This window comes from Fistularia commersonii, chromosome 22 (genome assembly GCF_037954325.1).
Source record: "Fistularia commersonii isolate RoL2024-O1a breed Wild chromosome 22, RoL_Fcom_v1.0, whole genome shotgun sequence".
Classification (NCBI taxonomy): Eukaryota; Metazoa; Chordata; class Actinopteri; order Syngnathiformes; family Fistulariidae; genus Fistularia; species Fistularia commersonii.
Genome location: NC_141305.1, coordinates 8,746,666 through 8,759,796, shown reverse-complemented (window position 1 = coordinate 8,759,796; position 13,131 = coordinate 8,746,666). Strand labels below are relative to the sequence as shown.

At 40.8% G+C, this 13,131-nt stretch overlaps 1 protein-coding gene across 1 annotated transcript in view; it reads right to left on the bottom strand.

Moving 5' to 3' along the window:
- The window catches only part of npr3 (natriuretic peptide receptor 3), a 32,667-nt gene extending 19,754 nt beyond the window's left edge, over positions 1-12,913 (bottom strand). The window contains exon 1 of the mRNA XM_086169267.1: positions 12,172-12,913. Within this exon, the coding sequence (XP_086025393.1) occupies positions 12,172-12,823 (652 nt within the window). The 5' untranslated portion in view covers positions 12,824-12,913. The remainder of the gene's footprint in view (positions 1-12,171) is intronic.
- Between the last annotated feature and the right edge of the window lie 218 nt (positions 12,914-13,131).

Sequence of the window (13,131 nt, the reverse complement as noted above, 5' to 3'; positions counted from 1 at the left end):
ACTTGACTGATTATTTAAATCTCGCATAGGATCAGCATGTCTGGACCTTTCCAGGTAATTTTTTTAATTGACGTACTGTTGTTTCCTTAATGATTCGCATGAAAGATTAGAGAGGCTGCTTTTAGTGATTGCAATCTTTTCCATGTGCCAGTAACATCCCTGCAGCAAATTCCACGGGACACTACAGAAACAAAACTAAAAATACAAAATGTAAACTTGACAGGACAGAAGGAAACTCTCCAGGGGATAACAATTATTCAATATTTAAATACGTTTGACGGACAAGTGAGCAACAAGACTATCATTTTTAAAAGAACTGCACTCTTGATTCGACTTTGGATAAGGTCTTGTGTACAAGCACAGTATCTTTAAAAATATTGATGTATTATAGTATCTTTCATCACCATAAACTTGGGAAACGCAAATATAGCTGGAACTATACTTCCCTAACAAATACACTGGTTAGAGTGACGTCACACACTTATGATACGAAAGTAAAAATATCATTGGAGTGATAAAGGTAAAATTCAGATTCCTGCTTTTTGAACCTACCTGTGAAATACTTGTATTTAACTGTTTTGACCCAAATGCCAACACCGATTTGTAATTTCTAGTAGTTTTTTTCATGAAATAAAAGATTTTGCATCATGGATTTGTGGAGTCTGATGAATTAATGGGAAGCATGTCACAGAGAAAACCTTCCTATGTTAACTAGCCTGAGGAACTAGTTCTCTAGTTCTGGCTCTATTTCAGCACAGATTTCAAGGACATTGATCTTCATCATTCACAGTTTGGCAAAATAGTTGGTGGTTTCGATTCCTCTTCTTACTGTCCAAATAACTAGCCTTCCAAATCACCTCTCCTCCTCTTCGTCTTCTGGTACCTAAATTTCTCTCTTCTCTCCCCATTCATGTTTTACTCGCATTGTCACCTCTATGAACATGTTTTATTAATACACGTGCAACTGCGTGGACAAAAAGTAAAGATATATGACAATAAAAAAATCAAAATTAGATTTAAAGGATAATTGAACAACCTAGACAAGGGGTGGGCAATTATTTTGGCTGGCGGGACACATTTCTTTTTATTTACTTTTTGTGTGTGGGCCAACTTGGTGTGATGTAAATTGAACAAAATGAAAATTGCAAGTTAAATATTTACATTTTTGGGCCATTTTATTTCAACTTTAAAATTATATCATTGTACCGGCATTATTTTGGAGGTAATCATCCATACAAAATTAAACAAAAGGAAACAAATATTTCAATGTGGATCGAAAATAAGTGTTAAAATATTCAAAGAAAATAGTTTGGCGGGCCGGATAAAAAAGCAAAACGGGCCAAATGTGGCCCGCGGGCCGTAAAATGCCCAGGCCTGGCCTAGACTGTATCTTGACAGTGATGTTTCTGACCCCGGCTCCTTCTTTTGAAGTTGCGGGAAAGCGGGAAAACACACTATCATCTATTCTTATGAGTCAGGGTTTCTCATAAATGTATCCTATTCGCTGAACACACACATGCAGATGATCTTTCTTATTGATTTTGTTTAGCTGCGCAGCTGTAAAGCTGTAACTTTATTGTTCCACTCAATCAAAAACAGACCTATGAATAGCATCATGTAATATTCAATGTTGGTTGATTCTGCGGTGCACAGATTCACAAAATGTAAGTGTGTGATCGTGTCTTTATGGGGTTAATAGGAAACGTACTCGAGCCAGAAACAACAGATTTGGCAGCAGATCATTTAAACTACTGCATTCAGGAAACACTCCTGAATTGATGCAAACACTCTCACACACATGCACACACAAACACATCGAGCGATTTCATTTTATTTGCATCTTGCATTCATTTCATCTCAATAATATGGTTTGTGCATAGCTATCATATATTCACTGGTGAGGATTATTTTTTTGACCTTTCTTAGATATAATTATCTATTACAGAGCCGTTTAAAGAATTGGGAAAGATGGGATTTTAATTGAGACCTTTTTTTTCCCATGAAAATACTTGACCACACTTTGATCCCAACAGAACTAATGAGATTTGTAACTACTTTCCAAGTTGGGGAAACATGTATAAACCGGTCTCCTTCACAGACTCACGATGTGAATTTTTCAGTATGACTTGTTTAATAAAAAACAACTGCCCTCTGTCACTAATGCCCCCTTTATTGGAGACGGTTTCCGTCATCATACTGACCGATCCCATTATGTTGTTCATCTAAACGGCAGGTTTGTCCCTAACGCAATTACAAATGCACTGCCACAGGCAGTATTCCCCTGCCTGCAAGCAGCTGCCCCTTGGTCACCTGTTTCCGACCAGTATCCATACGAACGTGCTGTTTAACTGTTTCGGGACCGGCGCTGTTCAAAAAAAAAGTCTCCAAAATATTTGCGCCAAACATCCCCTTTGGAATTTCTTAATTCTTAAAATGTTATATTAATAATAAGGCCCTGGTCAGGTCTGTTATTAAGGTCCTATCTGGCATTCAGATGCATCCCCAGGTGTCAACTGTGATCAGATCTCAGCCTCCATCTCTAGATATACACAAACACTCACATTATTTCCCTTTTGTTGCAGGGGAAAAATGAGATATAGTGCACATGTTTCATTTTGGTTGTGGAATGTAACAACTTCATTCTCCTGGAAAAGTGGGGGATTCATGAAATTGAAAAGTAAACCGATCCGGATGGATGACCGCAGAGAGAACTGGGGGCGGCTGCTTTTTGAGTCAAATAAACATTGATAAGAGATGAACAAATTCCTGAAAAATACAAATATTACAGACTCGGTGTATGACGATAATAAATCGCCACTGTTAGTCCTTGTTGGTCGCACTGACTAGAGCTGAGCGTCCAGATCGTTGGTCTCACTATCACACGAACGTCGGATCTCTTACCTGGTGGTTTCTTGTCACACCACAAGACATTCAAAGACCGCCAGGATCTCGGGACCGAAGGTAATGTTCGAAAAGCATGTGAAATTTTCCGACAATGTGATGTTGTCACAACCTACAACTTCAAACCCGCTGGTAGAAATGTAGCATGAAATGGCACACAGATCCAGATGACGTACCAGCACTAAAACAGAACACAGCGTTAACATCTAAATAGGTTTCTTTGAGTCTTTTTGTCTCTCCTAGTTTGTGGAATTTTATCCAGACGACTAACCGCTGGGATTTCACTCTGCTAAGTAATTACCATCAAAATAGATGAGTGTGGATATCTGATGATATTACACTGACTTGTATTTTTGGACTGCCTCAGTCTGTAATTCAATAAGTAATACGATTTTAAATTTTGCCACAAATCGGCCCTGACGCTCTCCTCATTATCCACGTTGCACATTGTTGTAATGAAATTCAGAATCTGAGCAGGTTATATCAACAATTCAATTCAAACTGAAAAAAATCTGTAATTGACAGACACAAGTACATGGCTTGAAGAAGCACAAAAAGGAAATATTTAATGGATTTAACCCAAGCAGCCTGTCTGTCATCAAAAGAGTTATATTTGGGGTTAAAAATGTAGTGGTTTCATTTGTTGAACCTATTTTTAAGGTAAACATAGTGGGTTTTGCAGGTTCTGGTTAATTTGCATTTCTGCAAAGTGTAGCTTAAAAGTGATCGAATCATTTCCGTTTCCAGAGTTTGATATCCTAAGCGGCAAGCAGGTGAGCAGTGGTGGTAAAATGTTTTGTTTAGTGTGTTTACACGGTTAAATTCACTGGTATTTGAAAGGCCCCTGAAATGTTCAGTGCTGATCGAGGGCCAAACAGAGATGCTGTATTTTAAAGACTGCGACTAACTGTGATGATAATCCCAAGAAAAATGAATTCATTGAGAAAGTGCTTTCAATCCAACTCCTGTATAAACATGAAGAGTTGAAAGTAGGTTAAAATAAAATAAAGAATCATCATTCATTGCATTTTCTATTCCACCTATCCTGCAGGAACCGGAGGAAAGCCAAGCAGACGATACGCAAACTCCACAAAAGAAAAGCCCCCTGTCAGAATCTAACCAGAAACCCTGTAAGGTGGAAACGCTAACCACTGCACCACCATACCACCCATAATTTACTTTCACTGACATCCCAAATAAGATATTTTTCCCTCAAAAAAAAAAAAAAAAAAAATCTACAGATGCAGGTACCATCTTTTCTTGATCTGGCAGTTAAAAGTGTTGCCATTCCAGCCGATGACAGATTGTGCTGCTGATAGAAGCTCTTAGCTAAGAGTCAAAGCAGGTACTTCGATAACATCGAGAACCATTGCTAATAAAGACACATCCCTTACTTTTAATCAAAGTACAGGGCTTAATGGAGCCCCTTTTTTTCCTCCAAGGTAAAAAAGACTGGAGATATACTGTCGAATTGCTCTTTAATAGATGGCATGTGTCTGCTCCGGTATGAGTGGAATTGCAATGCAGGCTGTGATAGTCTCTGCCCTATTTAAGGAACAAAGGTTGGGGGAATATCTTCTATTTTAGCGAAGCATCCATTTGCGATTCTTCTTACAAAAAGCCTTGAATGATTAAATCTGGCTACTGATAATCCAGAAACAACAATACATTCAAACACATGACAATTTCTTTGTCTTTTGCCTCCATCAGTGCACTGGAACAGCCTCTTAAGGGAATGAAAGGAGCCAGATGTGTTTCTAAAAGTTTGTTGCCATTCTATAGGTAGATGCAACATGTCATATTTTTACTGTTCCTGCTGATTTTCTGTATTTTAATAACATTTCCCTGTTAATTATTGTCACTTCACTTTCTCTGATCTGAGGCAAAATTTTGATTATTTAAATGTAATCGATGCAACTTCGAAACCCTGACACAGTAACAAATATTTTAAAAACAGTCAATGATTTCATGCAACAGTTTCAAAATTAAGATTACAGCTAAACATTATTTAAAAATTTTTAGTTTCTTAATCATATAAGAGTGCATGAAATTCAACTGATGGTGTTAAATTGACTCTCCATGATCTCAAATCCATAAATCAATTTTCATTCTACTGTACAATTGGCCAATTGATATGCAAAATATCATTTAAATCGTAATAACTAACACCACAAGTGTCATGAGAAATATCTATTTTAGTCATTATAGAGCTGGCTGTCCCTTGAAAAGGGACAGTGACATATACCTGCTAACAAGGAGGCCAAAAACGCCAAAGTTACAAATGGGATGAACGTAATTTCCGAATTAAACAAAGAGCTACTGGATGTTCGTCAATTTGATACAACACTTCGATGAGCCGCTACTGGACAAAAGGCTGCCAAAGGGTTAACCGATATCTTCAAACGAAAAAAATAAATCACTGTACAGAAAAAAAAAAACAGCACAGGGGGCTGAAGAGCCCTCTTGGTCGCCATTCTGAAATCACTGAACGTCATCCTTTTTTGTTTGTTTTATGAGTATTTCCCAAAAAACTACTTTTCTGTAGTGGTCACAGATTGTTTTCACCGCGTCAAAATAATGGTATCAAAATAATACAGAAAAGTCCTTCATATAGCACGCAGAATATATAAGTGGATTACATATACACACACAGACACACTCAAACATATATGGTTTGTAACAATAATAATATATGTTTATAATAATCTAGAAAATTAAATGGGTGTTAGTTGTAAGAAGTAATGGCATAAGGACCATGTAAAATGAAGAGATGAGGTAATAAATTAAAATCTTTTCAATCGACTTTGTAATTGCGGCTGCGAAAAAGTTTATTTGATTGACATTTTTTTTCACTAACACCTGACTTGCAATGTTCAGAGAAAAAATATATGTATTGAGAAGTCAATGACAGTTGAGGTTGTACAACAAAAATTATTTTTGGCCTAGAATTAATGGAAATGAAGGGGAGATACAGTGCAAGCAGAAAGGGGTTCGGGGGGCCTCTGTACTAATGTCACACGTGAACAGAGATGCAATGAAATTTCATTCGTCTGATCAATTCATTCGATTCTGATTGTCAAAACAAAACAAAAAAGGTTCACACTTTTCTGAAATGACAGACTTTCCACTTTCTCTGATGATCAAAACAGCAGTCTAAAGAAGAAAACATCCAGATTATAAATCAAATCTGTCTGAAATTTGATATCAGACACGCTCTTAAATAGAATAGAAGTCATTAACAAGTTATCATTTATAATCTGGATGATATATCAAAATAAGCAAGGAAGTATTACGAATATGAATAGCACTGATGTGGGTGTTTGTATAACATACCTTACATATAAATATATAAAGCCAGATATTAAATGTTTGTGGTTGTGATGGATGGATGTGCATCTGGCCTCCCCCTAATGGTTTGTTATGCTGAAACCCATCAAACCTCTCAGTAAAACACCTGACATGACTTGAATACTAATCCTGGCCCTCTGGTACACTTTGTGGCTCTGCAGCATTTACCGTGCATAATATATGCTAATTTATGCAACATGGACTTCGATGATATGTGGTGCTGTAATCAGAAAGCTGAGGATTGCGACAAAAAAAACTGCTGTTATTCTCTGTGGAGACGCTGCAGCTGCAAACTGACACACACACACACACACACACACAACAAAACGGCAGCCCCAACTTTAGACTAATGTGTTCAGGTCACACTACGTTCCATGGAGGGTCATTTACTTGAATGAAAATGTAGACTGGCTAGGTTGTGCAGATATATCACAGCTTTTATACGATGGGTATTTTCGGTGAGGAATTTTAATGCACTTAAAGTCCGACAGCAATGGATGCAGATCAGCAAAGTTCAGACGGTGACAGTGTCCAAGGTGTTGGAACAGCGACAGACCATCTGGTTCTCTGTGTGTCCATAAAGCACCTCTGCAGTGCAGACAGATGATAAAATGCCAGCGGTGTGCAGGACATTATGTAAGTGTGTGTGTGAGTGATGAGGGTGAATCAAACCATCACCTCTCCCCTCAGTGTCACATTCTCTTCCATGAGAAAGGATGAAGTGGCTCCGTTGGCTGATCACAAGGCTGCAGGCAAACAGGGCTACAGTCGCTGGTGTAGTTTAATGCTGAAACAATTAATCTGTTAGTTGCACGCTATCAACGTCTTGTGACCGGGACTCCTTATATGATGAGTAAGATATGGATATTTATTGCAGTTTAGTACGTGCTTTTCATATATAGAAGCCTTTTTGTGTCTTCTAGAGTGAATGACATACATTTGAGTAAAATTTACATGGATTCAACACCAAAATTGACAACCTACAAAAAAATGAATTGCCTTTTATGGATTTTTTTTTCAAAGTATATGAATATTGTTTGATCTACTCTCTAATTTCCAATCAAATTAGCCATTACAGTAAGTTGCAAGTAAAACTCTACCACTGGATTGAGGACTTTAGGACTTAGCAATGTGAATCAACCCCTGTTGCACACCCAACACAAGTGAGGGGTGGATAGAGGGACAAAAAGGACAAAAAGTAAAAGTAAAAAAGTTAAATGAACCCATTGTCTCCATGCAGGGAGATAGTTTTTCATTTAACCACTACTATTCAATGATTCAGAGATGACTCTTTGTATACTTTGTCAAATTTGTTACAACTGAAAAAAACAAACACAAAAACAAACAACAAGCAAACAAACTCACACACTTCAAATTGAACTTTAGGTCAGGAGATTAACTCAATTACTAATTTAAAGATACATTAATCAGCCAGACTCAAAGTGAAGGAAAGGACTCAACTGCAGTCACTCCCTTAATACAAAAATATCAAATGTCTTTTCGTTTACTGAAGCTGCAAAGAGTCAGAGCGGGTCATTGTTGGCCTCCTATTAACTGACTCTTGCAGTAACTGATTACAGCAGTTTTAGGTATAAGCTTAGGGCAGCACAATTCATTCATTCATCCATCCATTCATTCATTCATTCATTCATTATCTATTCTGCTAATCCTGTAGTCAGGATAGTGGGGGTGCTGGAGCACTTTCCAGCTGTCACACGGTGATAGGCAGGGTTCACCCTTGACCGGTTGCCAGTCGATCACCAGGCCACATATAGAGACAAACAACCATTCTCTCATTCACACCTCCGGGCAATTTAGGGTGTCCGAATAACCTAATGCATGTTTTTGGACTGTGGGAGGAAACCTGAGAACCCAGAGGAAACAAAAGTAGACACGGGGAGAACATGCAATCACAAAGGCCTGTTGGCGGAATTGGACCGAGGACCTTCTTGCTGTCAGGCGGAAGCACAAATAATTGCACCATCAAGGCACTGGATAACACAACATCATGTCATGAATTATTTTAAGAACCTTGTTAGAACCCTAAACCTCCATAATAATGTTTCCTGCAATCAATTAGGTTATTGCCAGCACCATTATATACTTTCCTTGTGGTTTTAAAGAAGCCAAGTAGCTTTCCTTCATTTCCATGCGTTTAATTGTGTTTTATATCATAAACTTACCAGTACTGCCTCTTTGCAGTTTTAATTACTATTGCGATCTGACAATTAAATGTAAGTGAGTCAAATTCATTTTGTCAAAGTTTTCTGTGAAGAGCAATTTTCTGTTTTTTCTTCAGGACTCATGAAAAAACTGAAATTATTTTTTGCATATTTATCAGCATTTTTATCCATCGTGGATGAACCATGTGCAGAGTGTAGTCTTGCTTGACTAAAATTGCACAGGCTATGAGCGAGGGCCTCGAACGGGGACCTTTTGATTCTTAGATGCGATTTGGGGACAAAAATTGTGGCCATTTATGCAATAAAAAATAATTTGATTTATTATAAATTAATACATTTTGAAGGATGCAATCTTAATCCCCCACGACCGTCCTTGTCTGTCTGATAATGAAATACTTTGTTTATCAACCTCTAACCTAAAGGTACCGGTGATTTGTAACCATACGTTTTTAAAGACGTTTCTTGCTTATTTCTTTTGTGATCATTCACCAACTATGGTCCCTCTTATATCATAATCTCCTGTCAGGTAACTAACTGTTGTTGATAATTCTTTGCTAATTATTTTTATTAAGATTCATATGATACAAATTCAATTCTTCTTCCTCTCCTTTCCGATTTCCCCTGAAGGAGTTGCTACAGCTATTCAACTTTCTCCAGCTAACCCTATTCTCTGGATCTACCGCTCTCACACCAACTAACTTCATATCTTCTCTCACTACATCCACAAATCTTTTTGGTCTTCCTCTAGACCTCCTGCCTGGCAGCTCCAATTCCAGTATCCGTTTACCAATATATTCACTATCCCTCCTGATAGAACCATTTTAGTCTGGCTTCTCTGACCTTCTCTCCAAAATATCTAACATGTGCCGCTCCTCTGATAGACTCATTCCTGATCCTATCCATCCTCCTCACTCCCTAAGAGAACCTTGGCATCTTCATCTCTGCAACCTCTAGCTCTGCTTCCTGTCTTTTCGTCATTGTTACTGCTTCTAGGCCATACAGCATCGCCGGTCTCTATCGCATTATACCCCTGACACTTTCCTCCATCCGTTCCAACCTGCTTGTACCTGTCTCTTCACCGCTTCAACCTTTCCACACTCTCTGCTGCTCTGGACTGTTGACCCCAAGTTCCTGAAATCCTCCAACTTTTGATCTCCACTCCCTGTAGCCTAACCGTTCTACCTCGGTTCCTCTCTTTCACAAACATATGCTCTGTCTTGCTGTGACTAACCTCCATTCCTCTCCTTTCCAGCGCATACCTCCACCTCTCTTGATTTTCCTCAACCTGTTCTCTGCTCCCACTACAGATCACAATGTCATCTGCAAACATCATGGTCCATGGAGATTCCTGTCTAACCTCATCTGTCAGCCTGTCCATCACCAATGCAAACAAGACGGGGCTCACAGCTGAATTTGACAAAATCCCACCCCCACCTTGAACTTCTCTGTTACACCTACAGCAGACCTCAACACTGTCTTACAGCTAGCATACATGTCCTGCACCAGTCTAACATACTTCTCTGCCACTCCAGACTGCATCAAACAATACCAGTCCTGGCACCCAGTCATATGCTTTTTCTAAGTCTACAAAAATGCCATGCAGCTCCCTCTGGCCTTCTCCGTACCTCTCTAATAGCATTCTCAAAGTAAGTACTGCATCTGTAGTACTCTCTCTAGGCATGAAGCCACACCGCTGTTCACAAATGCTGACTTCTGCCGAGCATACAAGTCATCTACCTCTATCTTTAACTTATGTTGTATCTCCCTTTACTCCTGTCTGTTCTCTTCAGTCCCCTCAGTGTCCCACTTACTTTGCTAACAGCTTTCTCTGTATATACTCCTGCACTTCCTCATTCCACCACCAAGTCTCCGTATCTGCTTTCCTTCCAGATGATACACCAAGTACTCTCCTACCTGTCTCTCTGATAACACTAGCTGTAGTTGTCCAGTCATCTGGAAGCTCTCCCTGACCACCCAGAGCCTTTCTCAACTCCGCCCTGAAAACCATACAACACTCCTCCCTTTTCAGCTCCCAGCACTTTGTCCTCTGCGATGTCTTTGTCCACTCGATCTTCCTTGTTACCGGGGTCATCCTACAAACCACCATCCTCTGCTGTCTGGCTACATTCTCACTTACAACTACTTTGCAGTCACCGATCTCTTTCTGGTTACCTCATCCATACAAGATGTAGTCTACCTGTGTGCTCCTACCTCCACTCTTATAAGTTAACATATGATCCTGTCTTTTCTGGAAAAAAAAGTGTTTACTACAGCCATTTCCTTCCTTTTTGGAAGTCTACCACTATCCGTCCCTCTGCGTTCCTATCCTGGATACCAATCTACCAAATCACTTTTTCATCCCCTCTATTGCATTCACCAACATGCCCACTGAAGTCTGCACCGATTACCACTCTCTCATCTCTGGAGATACTCTGCATCACTTCATCTAACTCATTCCAGAACTTCTCCTTCTCCTCTAACTCACATCCCACCTGTGGGAGATTGCCAATAACAACACAGAGCATCACAGCTTCAATTTCCAGCTTCAGATTCACAAGTCTATCTGACATTCTTTTCACCTCCAGAACATTCCTAACAAACTCCTCCTTCAAGATAACTCCTACTCCATTTCTCTTCCTGTCAGTACCATGATAGTACAGCTTAAAGCCTGCTCTTAAGCTTCTAGTCTTAGTACCTTTCCACCTGGTCTCCTATACACACAGTATATCCACCTTCCTTCTGTGTATCATGTCAACCTTTTCCTGTCATAGTCCTGATATTCAAAGTCCCTACTCTCAGTCCCAAACTCTTCCCTTTCCTCTTCTCTCTCTGCTTCTGAACACGCATCCCTCCTCTCCGTCTTCGACCGACAGGGGCCCAATTTTCACTGGTAGCCTGTAGGTCATCGCTACCAATGGCGGTTGATTTTCACATTATATCATGCAAATTCAACTGATAGTGTAAAAAAAACATGCTAATTCCAGGTTACATTAAAATAGTAGTAATGTATTATCTTAAAATCACCATTTAAGCACCTAGAGCTCATCTAAAATGAAGAGTTGCCACGGCAAATCATTTGCAACCCTCTCCTCTGCATCCTCTTCTCTCACAACAACTTACTTCATGTCCTCTTTCACGCCAACCATAAACCTCCTAATGGTCAATTGCAAACATTTAAAACAACTCCCTGCTTATGTAATGGTAGGGATAATACTATTTGTATTGCCTAGGATCTTTCATCTTGGTGGCTTTTTAAAATGTTTTTCCAACCTACATCCAGAAATACCTTTAGGTTAAGTGTCAGGGTGCAGAGACTGTGCAATGTCTATCAGAGGGATTCCTTTACCCCATTCAAACAATATTAGTGTTAACTTCACCTTGTTTGGTGTCAATACGAGAAAGAACAATGGTGTTTGTAAGATAATAACTATGATCTTATTAGAAAACGAGATAAAACATCGGCATGGATTAAAGATGCTGCACTGAACAGGAGCAACGAGGTTGAGTGATCGCCTACATGACTGGGTGCGCATGCGCACTAACACTTGTGCGCGCTTTTTGCAGTGTTTGCACAGTTAAGATTTTTTTTTTTTTTAAGATTGTAAAATTTATGACGTTACAAATCCAGCGTGAAGCTGGTAGAACATCCACGCAAGGAGATCACGTTGGGGAGTGGGAGTGGGATCTTCAGAGTGGGGATTAACACCTGGACAGGTGAATAAGAGACAAGTTTACTGACCCTGCATGTCGTGCATGTTGTGGATGACGTCGTCCGCGTCCAGGGGGTCGTCCTGGTGCAAGGTGTACGACTTGATGTTGAAGTCCACCAGGCGATGGTAGATCCCCTCCAGGGTGAAGTAGCAGTTGCGCTCCTCCATGTCGTCCTCGTACAGCAGGAGCGCGCTTTTCCAGCCGAAGTGCTCGAACATCGCGCTGAACGTCTCGGCCATCTTCACGTAGGACGGCGCGACGCGGGTCAGGTGTGAGAACTCTCGGCTCTTCTTACCGAAACCCGCCGCCAAAGCACCTGCCGAGATCACGGGGATGTTCCAGTGCGACGCCAAGCGCACCACGGCGGCCGCTTCGTACTCGCACACCGGTCCCAGGATCAGGTCGGGCTTGTTTCCGCACGTCCGGTCCGCCAGCCGGAAAAAGGCATCGTTGAGACAGTCCGAGTTCTCGAAGTGCAGGCGGAAGCGGAAGTCGGGGAAGTCGGTCGTCAGGCGCAGCTGTGCGTAAAATATCGCCGGCGCAACTCGCGCGTAAGAGAAGAGATACGAGTTATTTTGCGGCAAAAACACCATCACGTCCACGTCCTCGGTGATGGAGCGCGTCACGGCCGGGCGGAGGACCAGGAGAAAGTACACGCACAGCATGTGGAGGGATGGCATGGTGCCACAGTCGTGTTCCGGGGCTCCGGTAAAATGAGCGAGTGTCCCACGGAGTTGGCTCCAAACTCAGCCCCCCCACCCACCCACCCCACCACCACCCGGCCGGCCGGCACTGCACGGGGTTCCCGGGCAATAACTCTACCTGTCTTGGAAAACAAGCGGGATCCACCAGATTGCACGTGTTTTATTCTGCATTGAGGGTTTTTTTGTTTGTTTGTTTGTTTGTTTTTCCTCTCCCACCCATCCCCCCCTCCCACTGTACCGGGAGCTTCCCTGTTGAAACCTGCTCGGAGTGGGATCTCCACCAG